This window comes from Cynocephalus volans, chromosome 3, assembly GCF_027409185.1.
Source record: "Cynocephalus volans isolate mCynVol1 chromosome 3, mCynVol1.pri, whole genome shotgun sequence".
Taxonomy (NCBI): domain Eukaryota; kingdom Metazoa; phylum Chordata; class Mammalia; order Dermoptera; family Cynocephalidae; genus Cynocephalus; species Cynocephalus volans.
Genome location: NC_084462.1, coordinates 93,049,368 through 93,072,564, shown reverse-complemented (window position 1 = coordinate 93,072,564; position 23,197 = coordinate 93,049,368). Strand labels below are relative to the sequence as shown.

At 37.9% G+C, this 23,197-nt stretch overlaps 1 protein-coding gene across 5 annotated transcripts in view; it reads right to left on the bottom strand.

Annotated features, from left to right (window-relative positions):
- The window catches only part of SPG11 (SPG11 vesicle trafficking associated, spatacsin), a 68,665-nt gene that overhangs the window by 8,839 nt on the left and 36,629 nt on the right, over nt 1-23,197 (bottom strand). For all 5 annotated transcript variants that reach the window (XM_063090223.1, XM_063090225.1, XM_063090224.1 and 2 more), the window contains 13 exons: nt 22,306-22,467; nt 20,026-20,092; nt 16,115-16,280; nt 14,940-15,145; nt 14,569-14,677; nt 13,432-13,591; nt 12,786-13,058; nt 11,959-12,159; nt 11,160-11,267; nt 8,142-8,304; nt 5,888-6,102; nt 4,573-5,317; nt 451-590 (listed from right to left, as the gene is read on the bottom strand). In XM_063090223.1, the coding sequence (XP_062946293.1) occupies nt 451-590; nt 4,573-5,317; nt 5,888-6,102; nt 8,142-8,304; nt 11,160-11,267; nt 11,959-12,159; nt 12,786-13,058; nt 13,432-13,591; nt 14,569-14,677; nt 14,940-15,145; nt 16,115-16,280; nt 20,026-20,092; nt 22,306-22,467 (2,715 nt within the window). The remainder of the gene's footprint in view (nt 1-450; nt 591-4,572; nt 5,318-5,887; nt 6,103-8,141; nt 8,305-11,159; nt 11,268-11,958; nt 12,160-12,785; nt 13,059-13,431; nt 13,592-14,568; nt 14,678-14,939; nt 15,146-16,114; nt 16,281-20,025; nt 20,093-22,305; nt 22,468-23,197) is intronic.

The following is a 23,197-nucleotide window of genomic DNA, read 5'->3' as shown; positions in this document are numbered from 1 at the left end:
TCTTCCACTTCTAGTCTGTTTTTCTCTTTCAACCAGCACAAGGTCTGGCTGCTCTGACTCCTGTCTTTCTAGTCCTTTGCATTCCATATGGAATGCTCCAAACAATTAAGAAAATGAATCTAACATATTAGGTCTAGAAGGGACCCTCATAGTCAAATCATTAATAGATGAAGAACCAGGGGCCCAGAGAAGTGAAATGTCTGGCCCTAGCTTTCTGGTTGTCTGAGCTGCACCCAGGGATCAAGACATCCTGACACTTGGCCTGGTGTCCTCCCCCCTATTCCCCAAAGATGGACTTACAGGGGCCTACACCTGACAAGAGCTCTACTCCCAAGTCATGATTATTATCTGAAGGGCTGACTCTGCAATGTCCAAAATCTATCTCCAACTTCCCACTTCCCTCCCTCTTGAAGGAAGCTTCCTGTGGAGGCCCCACCCTTTGGCACATACCTTGGCAAGTTCATACAGACAGAGGACCTGCCGGCAATAGTTCTTTCCATGGAGGCATTTGCTTGTCAAAGTTTCCAGATTAGTCACCACATCATCACTGGGGGGCACCATCACAAACGACTGACTATCCAAACTTGAAGCTGGAAGCAAATACACGTCTGAGGGGGACTCTAAGCTAGCAGGTTAAGGCCTTTCCCTACCTCCCTATGACTCACTGCACTCTCATGACTACCCTTCTAACAGGTCTGGGCCCACTTCTAACAGGGCCTCACTTAAACTTCTTTCATTGCCTTCTTCCAGGAAATCCCAGCCCGGGATACTTCAAAGATCTTATATGCTACAAAAGACTCAAGCCATCTAATGAGTGCTCTAGAGATAGCGCCAAAGAGCCTGCCAGACTTATCTCCATACATACTCCCTCCTCCCAATTTCTTCACATATCAAATAAGTCACCAAAACACCTCTCCAGTCACTGCCTTAGTTCCAACCTTCCTCACCCTACATCTGAGAGGCTCTTATCTGTCTCCTGCTACCAGTCTCTCCTCTCCTCAATGTCAATCTTCCATATACTCATTTCTAAAATGCAAGTATTCTTTAAAGGTATAGTAAAATTAAAATCCATTCCTGATTTTTCTTTAAAAAAAGCTCTGAGCCTGAAATAGAAAACTTTCTTAATTTGATAAAGGGTTTCTATTAGGAAAAAAAGTAGAAAAGAATACTTACACATTTTGTAAAGGCAAAAGCAAAACAGAAAAATTTAAATGTATATCATTGAAGCACTGCTAAACTAATCATGGTACATTTTCATACATAGAATACTCTGCAGCCACATTGAAAAGGGTCAATCTGTATGTACTGACAGAAAACAATGTAGATCAATATGATATAATATCACTTTTGTAAAAAATAAATATCGTGTGTACAACTACACCTACATGTAGAAAATAATGCATGCCAACCAAGTAAAAGATAGTTATTCTGGGGAATTTGGTGGGGGTAATGTTGAATTCACTTTTTATTTTTGCATTCTGTATTATGTGGTTTGTTATACTAACATGTAATACTTTTGCATTTGAAATATTAAACCATTAAAAAATATGCTTTAAAGACAAAAAAATAAACTGCAACTCAGACCATGTTATTTGAGACCATGCTCAAAATCCTTCACTGCGGATTCCAGTTTTAGGTAAGATAGAATAAGCCCACTGCAGTCTGTCTCTCCCACTGAATTCTACATAAAACCCAGACACAATCATGTAGCAGCTATATGAGGACTCTGAAAAGTAAAAAGTAGCAGGCAAATTGAAGATGACAGGATTACCATTTCTCCCCTCTAGAAACCTCCAGCATAAATGTAGTGCTGCCTGAAACCTGGAACTGAGAACTGAGGCAAACAGCACAAGAGAGAATGCACTCATGAGTGCACTCCAGGAGAAGCCCTCTAGTACCAGTTCAAGGAGCAGGAGAGGGAACTCCTAATTCCCATTCTCCCTCTCCTGGGCTCCTAAGGAACCCCTTGGCAGAAGCTGTAGTGCAGCTGTCAAGAGCCAAAACTCTAAGGGAGGAAAACTCTACTCTTTTCTGAGTAGAGGTACACTTGTCTCAAAAGGGTGGAGAAACCTTTTGCTTTTTGTATCATCCTCCTGTCATTTGGCCCTGGATGTGCACAGTCAGGGAAGTGCGTGACAGCGTGGGGTAACTAAACCTTCAGCTTTGGGCCAGAGGACTGAAAAGGGAAGACTCAGAGAACCAGAAACTATCAGGGAAAGATTCAGGAAAGCAACCCAATGAAATTTTTATGAACTCCTAATGGATCTGATCCTAACTAGCATACAAAAAGCCTTCGAGAACTAAATTAACAGATTGCTACTCAGGTCACTGACTGACCAGCAGGTGATGTGTACACACAGGCTAGATCTGAATAGCACTACAAAGGAAACTGAACTGATGTTGGTATTACAGTTGAGAGAAAGTGGTTTGGAACTTTAACCTGAACCTAACCAGGTCAAATGTCTGCTAAAAAAAAACAAACCCCAAAACCTCCCAACATTCTTCATAGGATTTAGACAAAACCCAGAGTCTCAAATAGTATATTTAAATAATAAACTATTCAAAATGTCCACGATGCAACCCAAAATTACTCAGCATACAAAACAGCAGGAAAATCTAAATCTCAACTCACATGAGAAAAGACAATCAAGAAATGCCAGCCAGCATTAAAACAATACAAATACTAAAATTATTTTACAAAGACTTTAAAGCAGCTATTATACAAATGTTCCAACAAGCAATCATGTTTGCTCTTGAGATGAAAAGAAAAACAGAAAGTCTCAGCAAAGAAACAGAAGATATGAAGAAAAAAATGGAAATTTTAGAACTGAAAAATAACGGAAATTTAAAAATCATAGAAATAAAGAAAATTCAATAGCAGAATGAAAATGACAGAGGAAAGAGTCAGTAGTTGAAGACAGAACCATAAAAATTATCCAATTTGAAAAACAGAGAAAAAAGGTTGAAAAAAAACTGAAAAAAGCCTCAGGGACTTGTGAAATAGTAACAAAAGTCCTAAATTCATGTCACTGAAGTTCTAGAAGGAGAGGAAAAGAGTATGGTGCTGAAAAAACATTTGAAAAAATTATGGCTAAAAACTACTTAAGTTTGGTGAAACACATAAATGTATAGGGAGGAAAGTAAAACAACCTATGTATATGGTGGTAAGGTTCCTATATTGCAGTTGAGGTAGTGAAATATTGATTTGAAGTAGACTATGAGAAGTTAAGAATGTATATTGTAATCTTTAAAGCACCCAATTAAGCTATACAAAGATATATAGTCAAAAATCACAATATATTAAAAATGGAAGACTAAAAAAATGTTCAAATAACCCAAAAGAGGAAAAAGGTTTCCTTGAAAACTACAAGCAACCAAAGCTCACCCAGGATGAAAAAGATACCTCTAATAGTCCTATGAAAGAAATGGAATTCTTAGTTAAAAATCTTCCAAGAAACACTTCTCCAGGTTCAGATGGTTTTACTAGTCAATTCTACTAAACATTTAAATTAGAAATAACAGCAATTCTACATAGTGTTTTCCAGAAAATAAAAGAGGAAGGAATACTTTCCAACTCATGGAACCAGCATTTCCCTGATACAAAAAGATAAAACAGTACCAAAAAAAAAAATTATAGCTCAATAATCCTCATAAACATAAATGCAATAATCCTCATAAACATAAATGCAAAAATCCTCAACAAAATAGCAAATCAATTCCAGCAATATATCAAAAAGAATAATGCACCAGGACAAAGTGGGGTTTATCCTGGGAATGCAAAGCTGGTTCAACATTCAAAACTCAATCAATGTAATTTACCATAATAGTCTAAAGAAGATGAAAAAAAAAAAAACCCATATGATTAGATCAACACATGCAGAAAAAAACATATGACAAAATTCAACACTGATTCATGATTAAAAACTCTAAGCAAACTAGGAATAGAAGGGAACTTCCTCAACATGATGAAGCATATCTTCAAAAAACCTACAGCTAATATCAGACTTGATGAAAGACTGAATACTTTCCCCCTAAGATCAGTAACAAAGCAAGTATATCCACTCTCACCATTCCTATCCAACATATAGCACTGAAAGGCCTAGCCAGTGTAATAAAGCAAGAACAAGAAATATAAGGTATACGGATTGGAAAAGAAGAAACAAAATTGTCTCTATTTGCAGATGACATGATTGTCTATGCAGAAAATCCCAGGGAACCTACAAGAAAACTCCTAGAATAAGCAAGCTTAACAGGGTCATAGGATACAAGGTTAACATAAAAATCAACCATATTTCTATATACTATCAATGTCAAATTGGAAACATAATTATTTATATAGAATAAATTTCAGTGAACTAGCTACAAGTCAGAGTCCCTCTAATTTGGATAAACAGCTAGTTAAAAGACATAGGTGTTTCTACTTCATTGACTACCTAGTTTACAGATTACCTGGAAAAAGAGTGCTGTCCCCTTAACTTAGTGTAACTAGTATGTCACAAGGACCCCTCCTTCTTGGAGAGAGTGCTAACAGTGCCATTTAGGGCTCAGGGCAGTTGGAGCTCCTTCACTTACTGCTTTGGACTTTCCTTAGAGGAATGCCAGTCTCTTCTTCTGCTGGCATCTCAGCACTTTGTAGAAGAGCACGGATCTCCGGATGCAGGTCATCGACACTAGCTTCTCCTGAGGCCAGTGCTCTGCAGTGCAACACCAACGCAACATCTCGGTTATAGAAATGAAAATATCGACATACTCTACTTGCTTCATGCACACAGCCATCATCCAATAGGCGCCCAATCAAAAAGTTCAGTGTCTCTTGCTCCTTCCAATCCAGTCTATTCTCACATGTCTCTTGGGATGGAAGTCCATTAAGTTCTAAGTATTTTGATGTGTTCAGAGCAGCCAACTTCGAGAAGGAAAACTCACTGGCTAAGCTATCAAAGGAGAGTTCGCCACTAGCTGAGACCTGTCGAGAAAATATGGGCTCTGTTTCCTTCTGGTTTCCTCCAGTGGTGTGCTGGGTGATGCGGCAGAGCCATATCTCCTTCTCCAGCTCTTCCAGCTTATCCAAGGACACCAGATCCTCCTGGGAAAGCCAGTGCCCTGCCAGGGTGAGCAGAAGATGGCGCTCCTCAATGCTGCTCAGTCCAGTTGGGTGCTCACATCCCACAGAGGCTTGGGCTGAGAAAAAGGAAGAAGCTGCTTTGCTTGAAATGGAATTTTTCTTAAAATTCTCATGGCATTTTTTCCAGAAGTCAGCTCTTGCTTGTTTCAGGGACCACTGTTTAATGTGTTTTAGGGTCTGCATTTCCTGTGTTATCTGTGAAATTTAACAAAGCAAATTTTAGCCATTCCTGGACAAAGAAATATCATAAATGTTAATGCTCCCTAAGTATACCATACCATTTGGTTTTGTTAAAACCAAATCTAATCAGAGAACATGGAACTCGGCTACAGATGAGCCCAGATATTTTATGTGGAAATTTAAGGTAAGAAGAACAAGTCTCAATTTATCCAATTGAATGGGGTTCAAGAGGAAGCCACCTTATATTTAAAGTTTTTCTTTGTTTTTGATGGCTGGCCAGTACGAGGACTGAATCCTGACCTTGGTGTTATCAGTACCACGCTCTAACCAACTCAGCTAACCAGCCAGCCCCTTATATTTAATTTTATTCAAAGGAAAATAGTTGTAGCATATCCTGTGGGATAATCTTACATTTAAAGCATACATTCTTTAATAATGGGTATCCTAGACTCATCCATTTCTGAAAGTAATGTGTGTGTCAAAAGTAAAAAAGCCTCATCTATAAGTTATATATCTTATTTGATTCTCTGTTTAATACTGGTTTAAAAAGTTAAGATTTTAAATAACTTAAAAGACTGATGATACCTCTTCAATAACCAAGTTGTCCACAGGTAACTCAGCTAATTCTGCTACCCTCCTGGCCAAAGTAAACTGTCCATCTGTCTGCAGTCTTTCCAAAATTGATATACATTCATGCTGAAAATTCTCAATGCTGTAGCTGGTAATAATTACATGATTAATGGCTATGGATGTATCCTTCAAAATTTGGCTAAGGACACACAGCTTCTTCATATCTGGACCTGTGCCAAAAAGAGGATATATAAACATTTAATCAATAAAATGCTGCAATGGCATTTGAAGAGTAAGTAAATATCGGGGCGGGGGGATATATTTAACATGGTAATGTTAAAACAAAAACCCATTTTCCTACTCTGGTTGACTAGAGAAGAAATCCTAAGGTAGCTCTATATACCAAAGATGCCAAAAATGGCCCTGTTAAATCCTTAGTAGTAAAATCTGGTTGAACTTGCTTACCCTATAGTTAAGAACTATTAAGAGATTAGCACGTGAACTCAATCTACATATCTGGCTTTATATACAGGGCAAAGGTTGGTGGCCTTCTATGTAGTAGCAACTTAGTAATCTTGGGAAGATTTTAGCCATTCACTCGGGCTAGTGCCATTTCTTTCTGGATTTTTCTACTTCGATCAAATTTGTTTGATTGGTCATTTGTTCATTCAATGCAGGCACCATGAGGATCAAGACAGAACTTGTAGGACAGCTGAAACCGCAGCTGGCCAATAGCCAAGACTCATGTGACATATCCCATTCATGACAGAGCATCACTTACTCCTCCTGATATCTGTCTACTTAACCCAGGGAGACCCAGCTGAGCTCTTCCTGATGTCTCTGGGAAATTATTATCCTTAGTGACATTAAGAATTCTCCGCCAACAATTTATGTGGCTGGGTTTGTTCCTACTCCCAAATAGTCTATGTAGAGCCTATGTATGTCCCATCATAAGGAAGAGCTTAAGAAACATCCCATAGGAGGCTATTTCAGTGCCACGTGGGATAGGGGTCTGATTTAGGAAGTTCCAGGGACAGAGAGACACCATGCACAATGACCACCAATATGGGCATGCTGGGTTTCCTTGCTGGTATCATAAAAAACCCAGGTTTTTAAAGAATATATTTCTGTTTTCTAAGCACATACATGTTATACCCACATACATACACATCAAAAACATTCTATAAAAATAGAAAAGTATTTATTTTTTATTTTTTGTACCACATGCTCTGATGTCTTTTATTTTATTTTTTAAATTTAGATGATTTTTTTATTTCCTTTTTTTATTGGTTACGAATATTCATGAGATGCTATAAAAATAGAAAAAATTTAATTATGTGAACAGAAGTCTTATAGCAATGTTTAACAATGTAGTCAATCTTTGTAATTATTCTAACATAGATTAACTATGGCAAACGAAAGAAAATTCATTTCCAAAAAAAATTAAAATTGCTACAGATCAATGAAAATACCCATAAGTCAAAAGGACCTATCATTTGGACTGCACAGTAATTGACAAGTACCATCTTGTATGTACGGCATTTTGAAAACACCCTTCTTTCCTTCCAGCCATCAGACCCACAGTCTACAATATTTGACACTGAGCCAACATTATGTCAGTGTTCTGCGCAAACCTGAGCTCTTCAGTTGAACGTCTGTGAATTTAAATGTGATAAAATAACCCTACATCTGTGAATTTAGATGTGATAAAATAACCCTAGTAGTGAAATTGTCAGAATCTAGTGTAAAGGAATAACATAAAACAAAAACTTGAAATTATCAAACAAGTAGAAAAGAGTAAGGTAATACTGGTTTGATGCAATCAGCAACAAGCTTAGAGACTGCCAACTGTCTGGAGGAATCTGCAAAAACCAAGCACAATTTGTCTCTGAAAGTTCCAAAATGACTTATGCATTCCTAAAACAGGGTTTGTGACCTTGAGCAATGAAGACATTTAAGGTTATTTGCCAGAGAGAAAAGTGAAAGTGACAGGGTAATGTAGAGGCTAGCCAGGGAGAAAATGTGGCTATTTGACAAATTCTTAAGATGAGAAGATTGGTTGTATTATTTCTGTTATATGCTTTTGTAATATGTTTTGAATGTTTAACCACAATTTGAAGTTACCTGTAACCTCTTCACACCCAGTTATAGACTAAATGTAATTTTATATATCATATGTATTTTAATTTCTTGACTGTCCTTCTAAAATATTTTTAAGATTAAGAAAGCTAACTTCTTAACAGCAACTTAACTGTAAAAATTGTCTTACCATCAGAGAAGAAATGCTCTATTCCAACTAACAGCTGTAAAATCTTCCCCAGCTCATACTGGGTCTTACACTGCTGTAGCATAACCTTCAAAAGGAAACACACCTGATCCTTCAGCCATGTGGCAGGGATGACAGGGGGGATCCTTGTGGCTGCCATGTCAAACTGTGAAAAAAAAAAGAGAGGCTCATGGAAAGTGGTTTAACAGGAACAGCAAATCAAAATCTCCAAATTTGGGAATGACTAAGAAAGCCAAGATATCCCCAAAACTCATTTCCTGTCACAAATGGGGATGCTTATTTAGGGTCCTTTCAAAATGGCAGGAATTGTTTGTTCAATTGTTTGTTCAAGCTGATAGAAATGTGGAGGACTGGCAAAAAAAAAGCCTTCTTGGCAGCTTCGCACTTTGTCTCTTTGTGAGAAGTCCTGATGCAGAGAGCTGTGTGTGTGAAAGTCAAAGATGTGCAAGAATCTTAAAAGACTGAATGCTTACTATGGAATTAACTAATGTAAATACCCCCAGTTAGTGACTGTCAAATGAACAGCACTGGGGGTTACCGTAAAATTAACCAGACATGTTTCACTTGGCAGCTTCTAAAAAAGAAGGGGATGTAGGCCTGCGGTGGAGTCCAGAGGCTTTAAATTTATATTATGAAGACTTAGAAAGACTAGCTTACCATTGCTGAGCTGGTTTCACTACTTTGCTTGTAGTTTACATTTTTATTAGAGAAGGGTCTTGGTTAAGAGGCCTGAGTTTCTGTCATTTCAATCAAATGCTAAAAACATTAATAGGAAATGATTCCAAGTAGCAGGCCGCATTTTTACAAATAGGTGTGGCAAAGATATCTAAGATCCTGCAGGAAAAGGCCAATTTTAGAGACTAAGACGGGTGGTGCTTTCCCACATGGTGCTTCTTTTGTGACTTCATTACCGATTTTTACTTGGCCCCTTGCTTTGTACTATTTTTGGAAAACCAGTGTTTGGTTCTTAGTCATTATAGTTTCATAGTGAAACTTAACACCACATAATCACAAAAAATACTGGGCCTTTGGTGGAATAGAAACTTCTTGCTTTCAAAATATATACATAATATGTTGATAGACACCAAAAACTTTTAATTCATTAAGTCTATACCTAGCGCTGGGTTAGGTTCTAGTCTTGGCTGGATACTTCCTGTGTACTTCTGATGACACTATAAAAGTTACTCTAAGGGCTAGTCAGTTAGCTCAGTTGGGTAGAGCATGGTACTGGTAACACCAAGGATCAGGGTTGAATCCTTGTACTGGCCAGCCACCAAAAAAAAAAAAAAAAAAGTTACTCTGAAGGTGAGTCTAATATGCAGAGACGTTTTGGCTATAATGTGCAACAGTCCCTTCAATGCAATGCCTAAGACTGCCAAGATCTCAAATTAAGAAATGGCTTATTATATCCTATGTCCCATTACTGTTATCTCCTTACCTCTACTTGGAATTTCCTTCTCTACTCTCTTTTTTTATGTCCGATGTGGTCCTCCCTATATATTTCTCATCTTTCTCTCTTAAATTTCAATAGGGCTTACCTGCTATCTTAAAGGAAGATCATTTTGCTTTTGGAGCCTCTCCCTTATTATAAACTATTTGAGGGGATTACTATGAGAAAGACAGAACATTGGAAGCCAGCTCATTATTAGCTACTATTCCTATATAGACACTGTCACTGAATGTTTTCTACAACCATTCTGACCTGACTTTATTTTTTAGAAGAGCTAAAAGCTATATAATATTTCCATTCTTGATTCTTTATCCTCCTGAGGGTCTTTATTAAAATGAGCTATGTTTAGGGCATTAGTTCTTAGTCTTTATTTAATTATGGTTTTCCTAACTCTGTTGGTCTAAGAAGAGGGAAGATGATGGAAGTGGTTGAAAGAAAAAATATATGGACATAAAGGGCTAAGGCAAGGATGGGAGCAGGTGCACTGCTCCTCCACAGGAGGCTGGAGCAGGGGCAGTCAGGCAAGAATTAGAAGATACCTGGGAGGACCCCAGCCATAGAAAGTAATAGGCTGAGGAAATCAACGAGCCTATTTTCTGTGATTTTGGAACCCCAGGCATATTCAAATAACTGATTCAGTATTTTCAAATATGTAACTTTTATTTTTTTATTTTTTTATTTTTTTAAATTTTATTTTGTCGATATACATTGTGGCTGATTATTGTTCCCCATCACCAAAACCTCCCTCCCTCCCCTCTCCCCCCTCCCCCCCAACAATGTCCTTTCTGTTAGCTTGTCGTATCAACTTCAAGTAATTGTGGTAAATATGTAACTTTTAAATCTTCATCAGTTAAGAGAAATTTGATCGAGAGAAAAAGCCTGTACTGAGGTTCCACTATGACATATTTATTGGGTAGAACTGATATATACTTTTGTCTCATTTATCACAGAGCTCTTTTGGAGTAAAGAAGGTAAAAGTTCTGAAAACCTCAAGCAGGATTAAGGCATATTCCCTCTCTTATAACTTCCTCTTTTTATTCATAGGGTTAATAAGCTCGACATGATAAACAGGATCTAGACAAGCATCTTAATAGGTAAAGCTCAATATCATTTGGATGAAAAAACCATTATTTTCTAGGAGCACTGATAAGAAAACCATTATTTTCTTTCGCAGTATATAATGCAGTATTAAATACCCTTCCTATTCAACACTGCTGGAGCTATTCTGGATTGGTAAAATGCAGCCCAAATTCCACTACTCTCCTCTCTAGCAGATACCATTAATCCCTTTCCCACTGAGCCTGGCTGTAACATCAGGGTACGGATCCCACAGATCCCACATATTAGCACATTACATGAAACCTCTCTGTTCATGGCAACTGCCAACTCCTGCCCTGGCTTCCTCATCTCTGGAATGATACCAATGATTTAGTCTGAATTATGCCACATAACCACTATTCTCGTGCTGTCCCGTCTTGACTACTAGTGTACAACAGACTATCCCAACTAATTTCAGATCAGTGAAAAAGAGTGCTATAGTTCCAACTTACAGTTTCAAGGCTTTTCTGGAACTCCAGAAGTTTAGCTTCGGCTTCCTTATAATTCTTGAAAAACATACATAGTTCATACATCTCCATCATCAAGAGTAATGGGGAATCCTTTGAGGAACAATTTGAATGAAATGACAAAATCCTGAACTTAGTATTTTCTCAATGAATAACGCCAAATAAGAGAACATTAACTGCTATTAACAGTCTCATAGAATTAAATCATATATGTTAAAAAGAAAGGAAGGTAAATTTATATTTCCTTTCCTTTTGGAAAAAGATACTCAGGCCAGGTACACCTACTCAACAATCCATCTTCTGTCTGTTCTATACTTTGTCCACCCTACATGCGCAGAACACATTCCACTAAGTGGCACTATGACATCTCTAACATATACTCCTGAATAATGGGTTCCACTGACCCACCCCTATGGTTGCCTGTGGCGTTAATCCACACATTTCATGGCTTTCACTGGGAATTGTTCAGTCAGAGAACAGGCATTTTGGATTAGAAAGTATGAATCTGAACTATAATGGTGTACTTATAAAAGTACTTTGAGATCCTGGGCAGATTACAGAAGTCCAAGTTAGTCTATAAAATGAGGAAAATACTATTTCATAATACCCTCACATAATATTATCTCTGTCTAGGATTACTGTGAGAAATGACTAAAATAATGTAAATAAATACTAAATAAATGGTAGTTCTATTACCATTACCACCATCTGCTGTTGGCTAAAAAGAAATTTAGGGACAGGAATAAGAAAAAGCCAAGAGGGGAAATAAAGTGACTATTACTACCTTAAAGAATAGCTGGAAACCTCTGATGAGAGTTTTGCTCTTCTGCCTTGTTAATAATGTTCTCCAGATGACTGAAAGGTCCTCAAGGTCCCAGGTGTGGCCCTCTATCAAGCCCTGAATGTGTCCTATTGCTTCAGCTGCAACACTTTCCTCCACAGAAGTGATGATCCAAACACAAAGACAAGGAATAACACTGTCATCCTGCCATTGGATAAAAAAATTTCAAAATAAAATAACAAATGGGCCTGGATTACCTGACAAATGTACAAATGCTACAGATGAGTATTTCCTGTTTAGAACAAGTCACCTCACTTAATTAGTTAAAATGGCTTGAGAAGCCTCCAAACCTGAAACAAACTCTAATGAACAACCAAGGGACTATTATAAACTGTCCTGCAGACTGTGGTGGGTCAAAAAGCCAAGGAGAAGACAGAGGAGGACAAATGTGGAAGTTAGGGAAGTACTAAGTGTAAAAGAGCAGGACTGCTCTCCACTGATCTGCTGATTAAGGGATCATCCCCTTCCCTGCTAAGGAAGGTGCTAAAGAAGCAGTGGTGGTCAGTCCACCAAACATCATTCTCTGTGACCGCCAGCTAGGAACCAAGGCTCTGACCACTTGAATTCACTGAAGGTCAAGGCACAAGCAAGTGTATGAAATGGCCCAGAATCTAAGCTGGAGAAGCACAAAAGATTGCAGTGACCTTGGAAATACATGCTGAAGGCTCACTGTCACCATCACCCCACTTCTGATTATCAGCCTTCACTGTCCCTTATCACTTTTCCTATTGCTCTCTGGGTCCCTAATTTAGGTTTCTCATGATCCTCACCTGGAGACATGAGGCCAGGACACTGAGGATAGGGGCCTGTTGTTTCACTGCCTCAGCCAGGAGCCAGCGCCAGGAATGTGGCTCCTCTGAGCACTGAAGCAGAATTTCAAAGAAACCAGTCATCTCTTCTTTGTTTTTCTGGAGTTCCTGGGGTGACTTGTTGCAGACTTGATCACTGTCCACTCTGGAGTTGGACACTGAGGGCAAGTTCTCAAAAGCCAGCCTTAAGTGGTCTTGAAGGACTGGGCTGAAGCACTGGAGAAGGGATTTCACCTAGAAAACATGCTAGATGATTAAAATTAGACAGCCAACTTTCAGTTGCAGCTGGAGCTGAAAATGTTAGGGAAAAGCATAGGTAAAATTATTCTTTCTCACCCTGAACTGTGTCAGGTGATCATATAATTTTACAGAATTGTTTCTTAGTTTTGAGTGAATTTCCATATTCAATCTGGAGTCACAGAAACTTTTCAGCTCTTTCTTCAGTACTGATGGTTAGTCTTTTGTCTGATGCCAACCCACTGAAATCTTAGTAAAAATAATAGTATCATATCAAACAAAAGCCTATATCTACATAACAGAAAGAACACTATGTTCTGAGAAGTGTTCCAATTTCCTCTGGAATAACTACCAACGATCAGTGGCTTACCTCCTCTAGGTGGTAGTTATGAAGTTGGCTGTGAATAATAAACTGTAGCCAATCATTTGCTTTGGCACATTCTCTAAGGTAAGACGTACTCAGTTTCATATCGTGGAGCCTGCAGAACTGGACCACTAATGCCCATTGGCTGCTAGCTTCACTGGATAACCTATAATTAGAATTAGGGGAGGAGCAATGGAGGAAAAAACTTATTAAAATGTAGCTTTAATTTGAAACTGGAAAATTAGAAAATTTTAAATAAATTTAACCACAGTATATTCTCTAGAAAGCCTTACAACAAATGCCAAGTATTTATTAAACTATTTTGAAAAATATAGACTCTTACCCATAAGGAAGAATAGCTTTCTTAGCATACTGGCACAATTCACTCCTCCCCCAAATCATCAACCAAGTATCTATTCATATACTAGCTATGTACTGTCCTTAGAAGAAGTGAGAAAATGGTCACTCAAGAAATATACTGAGCACTTAATTCTTTTGCATGATTTACTTTAGAGTACTCAAAGTCCTAACAGGTGCCTGGGCCTCTTCACTGTGGAAGGGTACATGTTCCCACTGCAAGCAGGATACTGTTCAGAACAGAGTTGGTGATAGGAAGTACAGAAGAATGCTGTGTTACCAGAGGCTAGGATGACTGGGCTAGTCCCAGTGGGATAACACAGAGAAAAGATGGCTTGATTGTGTAAGAAGAGGTACATTTGTGGATAGATGGTCACCTTGGCTTCCATTATCAGCTGACATATAATAGGAAGAAAAAATTAAGGACATTACTTAAAGTCAAATTTTGTCAGACCCATCCCACATCTTCTGAAATTACTTCAACATGTAACACTTAAAAGACTTCTCTGGGCAGCAGAGCAATGGAAAAGATAAAGCTCTTCTCATCACCTGGTAAGTCCATCTCTAATGAGGGAATCACTATCTTTACCGTCCTCTCACTGATGGCAAGATGCAATTCAAATCATCATTCATTTACTGAGTATCTGCTATATGCTAGATGAATAAGAAGATAGGGTCTAGGGGGATTTTGGTAAAAACACCAGAGGTGCTGGCAGACAGACAAGGCAAACACAAGCTGGCACAATAAGCTTGCTAGAAAAGAGGTTGGGATTGTAGTTTACAAACCTCTTTATTTTCTGTTGCTGAATGCTGTTCCATGTACCTTCTTCTAAGAGAACAAGCAATTCTTTTATAGTTGCCTTTTCACCACTGGCTAGTTTAGATAGTTTTTCAGCTATAAGAAATAAAAAAACAAAATATGGTCAAGAACAAAAGGCAGAACCCGGGCACTTCTGTTTGAATAGTGTGGCCCAGGACTATCTCAGAACCTAGTTAAAGTGCCTGAGAAAGTGAGACAAAGAACACACTCTCTGCAGGAAAAGGATGAAACAGGAAGATAACTGTTTCCTTCCCAACTCCTCACAATTCAGTGCCTTAGACCTATTCACCCCTTTGCCTCTAAACAAAACAAGCCACATAAAGAAAAGGTGCTGTACCTAGTGATTCTCTGATAAAGCTGTATTGAGCATCTTCATTTCTACACTTGTAGCTCAAAATTATATTGGCTACTTTCATATCAACTCTGAGCTTGAGGCTGTCAAGGCCAAGCAATTCTAAGAAACAAACACAGGAGGCTCCTATTGAAGGTATGTGGAAGGAGGAAAGCCCTAAAATATAGGTTTCATTGCCTACTTGCTGGATCCTAAAAAAAAAAAGAAAAATCACATCAGCACATGAAAATTATTTCTCACCAGGAAAAGCAAATGCAATTATCAGCGATACATGGAGTACAAGACATGTGATTTCTGGCTTCCTCCCCCTTCCCTTTTGTACCCCTTGTGTATATCCACTTAGGTTTCTGATAGCTTTTTAGTTGTCTTCTGGCTCCATAGTTCTGCCATTCCCTTGGATTTACCTTCTCTTAAAACACCTATTCATAGTTCAAATTTTTCTTGCTTCCAACTTCAGCCAGAAGACATGGAGGAGAACTTCCAAAAGATTACCAACTTGTGATCTTAACAATTATTAGTATGTATACAAACTACCAAGAAAATTAATGCCACTTAAAATTTCACATCATAAAGTACATTTTAAAGGACTCATATACCTTTTATATGTGTAGAAAGATTTCTGGGAAGATGCACAAGAAATTAATCATGTTTACTATGTGGAATGGGAATGGGAGACTGAGGGACTTTTATCTTTCATTTCTGAACTTCTTGAATATTTTACCATAAATATGCATTACTTTGTTAATTATAAAACCAACCAATAAATAAAGTAAATCTATTTTTAGCTATTGATTGTATCAAATACTCCTCCCAGTTCTGTGCTTTATAAAAGTGAATAAAACATCTTAAATAAAGAATTCACATTGCATTGTAGAATTCCTTCTTTAGAGTCATTGCTAATACCTGACAAGCTCCCATATAACTTTAAAATAGATGTATTATCTTTTAAAATATATTTTTTTATCTTTTTTCCTATTAACAAAAAGCACACACACTAAATGCTAAAACTGGGGACACAAAGAAAAGCACAAACGAAAAAACTCCCCATCCAACTATAATCACTGTTAAGTGTGGTATATGTTTCCAGTGTGTTTTTATTTGTATGCATAAAATACTGATATGCCTTTTCTTAAGGCACAAATTATATATTAAATACTCACAGCTGCTTAGGAGTCTTGCTCTTGGTTAACTCCTGGACCAGAAAAGTACCAAATGCAAAGGATGGCCGTCCATGATGTAAATAATAAGCAAAATTCAGATGTTCCACAATAGCATATTTATTAACCAGGTCAGGGCTAGAGAAATGTGGGAGATGACTCGATGCATCTGGAGGGGAAAGTGAAGCAACACTAATCCTCTGCACCTCCACTGTGATAAATTTCAGATTTGCATGCGGAAAACAACTCTCCAATAGGAAAAGAAAACTGATTGCTATAGTCATTTTATACCACTGTGTGTCATTTTGAACCCACTAAAATGTAACTGTTATTTTACTTCAATACATAGAAGTAGCCCTCATTTTATACAAAGATGTGCACCTGAGAAGCTGCACAAAAACTCTTGAAATAAATGATGCTTTTCCCCTCATTGAACTTATTGTTCATTTTAGTTGCTTTCGTTTTTTTTTTTCTTCTTAGAAACTCTCTTAGGATTCACAATTAGCACTGTGGAGCTGTCATTGTCTCTAACCTGCCGAGTGCTTTGGACAAGTCTCCTCTCCTCTCTGGGCTTCTGTGTCCTTGTAAGTAAAATAAGCACATTGGGCTAGATGACTTCTGAGGGCCGTACCAGCTGGGATACTCCGTGATTTTTTGTTGAAGTAATCTTCCTCCCATGAGAGCTGTGGTCATTTAACTACAGCTTTGGCAGAGGCCTGCGAGTGTCTGGCTGCCAGCGGAACAGGCTCGGTGACTACTGGTGTATAGAGAGATTTCTTTTCAGTTTGAGTTTTCCTGGCTGCACACTATCACATCTGTTGTTACAGATGCTAATGTACAACTGTGGGGAGAATTCCCAGTGTCTGGGGCATCCCTAAACCAACTGAGGAGCGCTTACTGGGGATAGAAGAAAGCAACCCAGTAGTAATTCCTTACAGAGCAATGTGCATGCTCATTTGGGAGCAACTGTGAGAGATCTGGAGCCTTTCTGGTTGAGTGTGTAAAACTGATTAAAAATAACTTTGGAAGCTGTCCCAACTGATGAGTTTGTGACAGCTTCCATGGTGGGATGAAGCTCTAGTTGGGCAGGTCCAATATCTGAGAGAGAGTAATGCTTTGGGGTCATAAAAGAGTGTGATTGACTCCTGGTCTTTGGCACAACTAATTGTGTGACCTTGAGCAACTTATTTATTTTCACTGTATATAGTTAAGGTGTACAACGTGATTTTTTTCTGGGGGGCAGCTGGCCAACACAGGGATTGAACCCTGGACCTTGGTGTTATCAGCACCACTCTCTAAGCAACTGAGCTAACTGGCCAGCCCTAACATGATGTTTTGATGTACTTATCTTGATATACATACACACAGTGAAGTGATTACTATACTCAAGCAAATTCACACACACAACATCTTGTACAGTTACCTTTTATGTGTGTGTGTAGTAACAGTACCTAATATCTATTCTTTTGGCAAATTACCAGTGTACAATATTATAAACTATGGTCTTCGTGTTGTACATTAGCTCTCTAGACTTACTCATCCTACATAACTGCAACTTTGTACTCTTTCACCTACATTTTCCTATCTCCCACTCCAATCCCTGGTAATCACCATTCTCCTCTGTTTCTATGCATTTGTTTTATTTTGTTTTTTTTTTAAAGATGACCGATAAGGGGACCTTAACCCTTAACGTGGTGTTGTCAGCACCATGCTCTCCCAAGTGAGCTAACCGGCCATCCCTATATAGGGATCAAAACCTTGGTGGCCTTGGTGTTATCAGCACCACACTCTCCCAAGTGAGCCATGGGCCGGCCCTGATTTTTTTTTTTCCTTAACCCCTCACTACCTACAAAAAAGAAAAATAGGGCCGGCCCGTGGCTCACTTGAAAGAGTGTGGTGCTGATAACAACAAGGCCACGGGCTCGGATCCCTATATAGGGATGACCAGTTCACTCACTGGCTGAGCGTAGTGCTGACAACGCCAAGCCAAGGGTTAAGATCTCCTTACCGGTCATCTTTTAAAATAAAATAAAAAAGATAAAATAACATTTTGAACTGGTTCCAGGAATCAGTTCTGGAAAACAGTGTATCAGCTCTTGTTTTCAAAATTCAAAGTTTATTTCTGATACAAAGTTTTATCTTCCTATAGATTTCCAAGGACTTTTCATATTGTAACTTTGCTTCTAAAAAAACAAACAAACAAACAAAAAAAAAAAACTTGAACACCTTAAAGGTGTCTGTTATCTTACAAAGCTATTACCTAAAAGTACACCCCTTTCAGATTGAAAATCTGTCACACGTCCTATCTGTATTCTTTATGAGATCAGAGTGACTTTGGTAAGTTATTATTACATATAAAGCTATCATTCATTCATTAAAATTTGCTGAGTATGTGTAAAGTACATGCACTGACAGTTGCTGAGTGAGCAAACTTTAGTTTTTAATTCAAATAAGACCCTGATTTTTTTTAACAGGTTGGGGCCTAGTGTAGAGACTTTGTGGAAAAAATTCCACCTGAGGGGAAATTTCACTCTGCCCTGCCCCAGAAACCAAGTCACCACAGTCATCTTATGTTCCTGTTCAGTGGTAAAACCATATGAAAAAAGAAGTAAACATTCTATTTAAATTCAACTCTCCAATTTTACAAATATGTATTATGTTTTCATTAAAATTGTTTCATTTACTTTGCTCTTTATTTCCTCCATTACGTTTTAAACTTCTAAAAACCAGGCAGAAAACATGCCTTCAACTTGTCTGTTCCCCTACTGTACCTAGGAGAGTGCTCAGTCTTCAAGAGGGGCTCTAGATGCCAGCTAAGTGATGGAGGTGGAGCCACTACAAGAGGACACTACAAAAGGATTCTGTCTACTCTCCAGTAATTTCACTAAGATTAGAAAGCACATTCTCATTTGATAATGCAATAAGTGTTACTTTTTTCTAGCACTCAGCAAATATTTATTAAACATCTACTGTAGGCCTAACCCTGCACTAAACTCCAAGCACTAGGTAAATTCAATATATCAAAATTTGAACTTACAAAATGTATATATTAGAAAATTCAGCTGGCCCAATAGCTTGGCTGGTTAGAGTGAGGTGTTATACCACCAAGGTCAAGGGTTCAGATCCTTGTACCAACCAAAAACAGAATTTTCTTTCTTTCTTTCCTTTTTTTTTTTTTTTTTTTTTTGGTGGCTGGCTGGTACAGTGATAGAACCCTGGGAGAAAATTCATTTTTATGTCTGTCAACAAATATTTATGGAGAACATACTAGGTGCAAAGTACTAATCTGAAGCCTCATTTAGAGTAGTATAGGCAGAGGCATCACATGTAACATATTAAACGCTAAACTTAAATGCAAAGGTAAAAGAAATAGAAAAAGCAGAGTTTAAGAATGACAAAAAAAATCAGAGAAATTCTTATGGTCTATACAGGAAGGCAATGCATGTGCATCCGGTACTTACTATGTGAGAGCTTTTTAAATGCCTTTTCTCCTTTCATTCCCACAGTAACGTGTGAGGTGGGTACTGTTATTAACCTTATTTTAAAGGCAATTGAAGAGAGGTTAAATCATCTGCCCAAGGTCATGCAACTATTACATGGTAGAGGCAGGATTTGTTTAATGCCAACACCTGTGCTCTTAACCTTTATGATATTCTATTGCAAAAAAAGATGGATTTTTGGAAAGGGAGAAATATAAGCAGATAGGTACACATTACATTTTTCAGCAAGTACAGCACTAGTTACCTACTACCTTGACTTTTAACTCAAAATATGTTTTCATTTCAGCCTCCTGGAAAGTATTTTCCATTGGATGTGCTTTTATTTTTAAAATAGAAAGCAGTGAAAAAACTGGATTGGCTTTGGTCAACACTGCTAAAATACTTCTAAAGCAAGAAGTATCCATAATGACTTACCTCCTATAGCTAGTGTGTTGGCAGACTGCCAGCCAAACAATCTGCTAGGATCAAAGGGCGATAATGACTGAAAAGGGGGAAAAGTCAAACAGAGTTAAAAAAAAAAAAAAATTCATTAATTCTAAAACAAGCAAACAAAATTATGTGAAAGGACTTCAGAAGTGGTCTGCTTCACTTTTCCAAGGCATCTTAAAACCTTATCTCTCTGGACAGAAATTCTTTGAACACAGCTAAAAAAAAAAAAAGAGAGAGAGAGAGACATGTTTCTATTTTAATCAAAACAGAACTGGCTATTTAAAAGACTCTCCTTACGTAAACTATGTCTGCAAAGCCTTCTTTGATGGTAGCTGTGCCATCAATTATAATGTAAAATGGGCTTTAGAGATGCTTTTGGAATCAAAAGGCGAGACGACTAAAAGGCTAGAAAATGTTACTCTGTAAACATGACAACATGAGCTAAGGGCAAGGAAGGAAAAGAAAGAGTAAGACAAGTAGATCAGTGGTTGAAGGAATGTGATGAGCAACAACATCAACAACAAATTAAAAATAGTGGACTAAGGTTAAATCAGTAAGAAAAGGTTTGGCAGCAAGGAGCAGTGGTTGTTTGGAATTTGTCTAGGCCAAAGGTTTAGGAAAATCTATAAGCAGGTGGTGGGGGCTGGACACTTAGCTCAGTGAGTTAAAGCACAGTCTTGTAACACCAAAGTCAAGGGTTCTACTGGCCAACCACCAAACAAACAAACAAAAATAACAGATGGTGGAAGAATATAGGAAAAAACAGAATTCCTGACAGAAAGTCAGAATTTGGATGGCTAAGGAAAAGAGTAGCTTTAATTTTAAATTAAGGGAAAATTTATTGTCTATTTGTGAATAATTTTTCTAAAATAAGAATACTAAAAAATTACATCAGTCAACTTGAAAACAGAACAAACAACAACCTGAAATAACTTATGTTTCAAGCTGATTCAAACCACTTTAGGTAGCGAAACTATGTTTTTATATAATCCACAGATAGTTTATACCAGTACTACGCAAATTACTGGTCTGCAATGAGATAAGATGTTTGTGCCAGAATATAAATCCAGCATACTGCTTTCTTCTTCAAGAAACTCTTGCTACTAAAAAAAAAGCCTGCTGATCATTGGGCATTGTTAAGAGTGAAAAAGAATAAAGAAAAAATAAAGAAAAAAAAGCCTGGTGAACTAAACAATGTACTAGATTTACATTTTGGTGCAAGATCTTAATCTCACTGCATTCCAGCAACAAGCAGTTCTCAATGGACTGGCCCCCATCTCTGGACCACACTTTTTGAGTAGGACCAGTGTATACCTTAAGAATTCTTCACATTAGAGTGAGGGAGATTTTGTACCTTTATAGAATTATAAAATAATTCTACATAATTCTGTATTAATTCTTTATAGAATTATAGAGCTTATCTTGAATTGAAGACACTATGAAAATATGTATACCCAGAGAAAAAAAGGAAAAGCCTTTTGAAATGAGGAAAAGAAGGTGTTGCTAACTGAGGATCCCTGAATAGGCTTTAGGGAGTCTGTGAATCCCTTAAAAATATAAGCAAAACTATATGCATATGTGTAATTTCTCTGGGTAGTGGGTTCATAGTTCTCTAACATTCTTGTAGAGGTCTCTGTCCTGAAAAAGGTTAAGAAGCACTGATTTAAACAAACAGCCCTGATTCACTGAGAAGAGATAGTTAAAAGTTATCAGTAGTAGCATGAAGCAGCTTTTGATGAAAGCAGCAGACAGATATGTCTGTCATCCATTTGCTCTCTGATCCATTTCTACCCTTCCCCTGATCTGCTCTGCACTGCACTGCAGGGAACTGCATTTCTCAAGCTCCCTTGCCTTTTGGTTATCAGATAAATACAGCCACAAGAGACACTGCGGGAGATTAAAGGTGGGAAGGGGGAGAAGCCGAGATATTTTCTCTCTCCTTTGTTTTCTGGGGCATCTCCTCCAAGCTTCTAGGTCCACCCTCTATATTCTCAATTCCCATTAGGTAGCCTGGTTGTGAGTTTAGCTTCCAACTTCTGGATTCAGATAACAACAATTTCTTGCATGGTTCTTGCAGCCTTAAGGGTGTTGATGGCTTCTTGTTTTGCTGATTTGGGGGTTGTCTTACCATCACATGTTTGGTTTCTCTATACTGCTGTCACACTGTGTCAGTAATTCCCTGTGTTAAATGCCCTCCACTTAAAAGACCTAGAGTGGTTTCTGTTTTCTTGGCTGAACTATGACTGATACACCTAAATACTGTACCTGAATAAGGTGGTAGAGTGTAATATCAGGTGGCAGGACACTAGGAGCAGTGCACTGCGGGAAGAGAGCAGTTTTTAGCTTGGGGTAAGGAGTTAATGCCATCCTCAGTAGCTGGGGATCCACTTTCTTCAAACAGTTCTCATTTTCTTCATTCTGAACCACCTGAGGGAAAACAGAACAGGATATAATGTTTTTCCCTTCTCAAAACTTAAGTCCTTTTTTCATAAGAACCTTATGAAACAAGATTAGCTTGAGAGAATATATGGCAGTGAAAATAGCATTGGACAAGTAGTCATAAGTTAATAGTTTTAGTTCTGGTTCTAAGAATGTGTGACCTTGGGCTAGATATTTAATATCAGGCCTCACTCAGTTTCCTCTTCTGCAGAATTAGGAAGTTAAGCTAAATTAGTGGTTTTCAAACTGTATGTGAAAAAGTTTGAAAAAAGGCTCTACTACTACAATATTTAAAATATCTGAATATTACATAGTAAACAAGATTTAAAAACTACTAGACTAGATGATTCCTAGGTCCTTCCCTTCAACTCTAGTTATTCTATGACTCTAATTTCTGATAGGTAACTAAAAATGAAGGAATAAATAAACTTAACCATTGCTATGGTTCGAATGTGTCCCCCAAAAGTTCATGTATTGGAAAGTTAATCTCCATTGTAACAGTATGAAGAGGGTGAGAAATCCAATTATGGTATCCAAAAGGTGGGGCCTTTAAGAGGTGATTAGATTGTGAGGACAGTGCCCTTGTGAATGGATTAATCCATTCATGGAGTAATGGGCAAGGTTCTGATGTTTTGTTTTTTTTTTCTTAAAAGATGACTGGTAAGGGGATCTTAACCCCTGACCTGGTGTTGTCAGCAAGAGTGAGCCAACCAGCCAT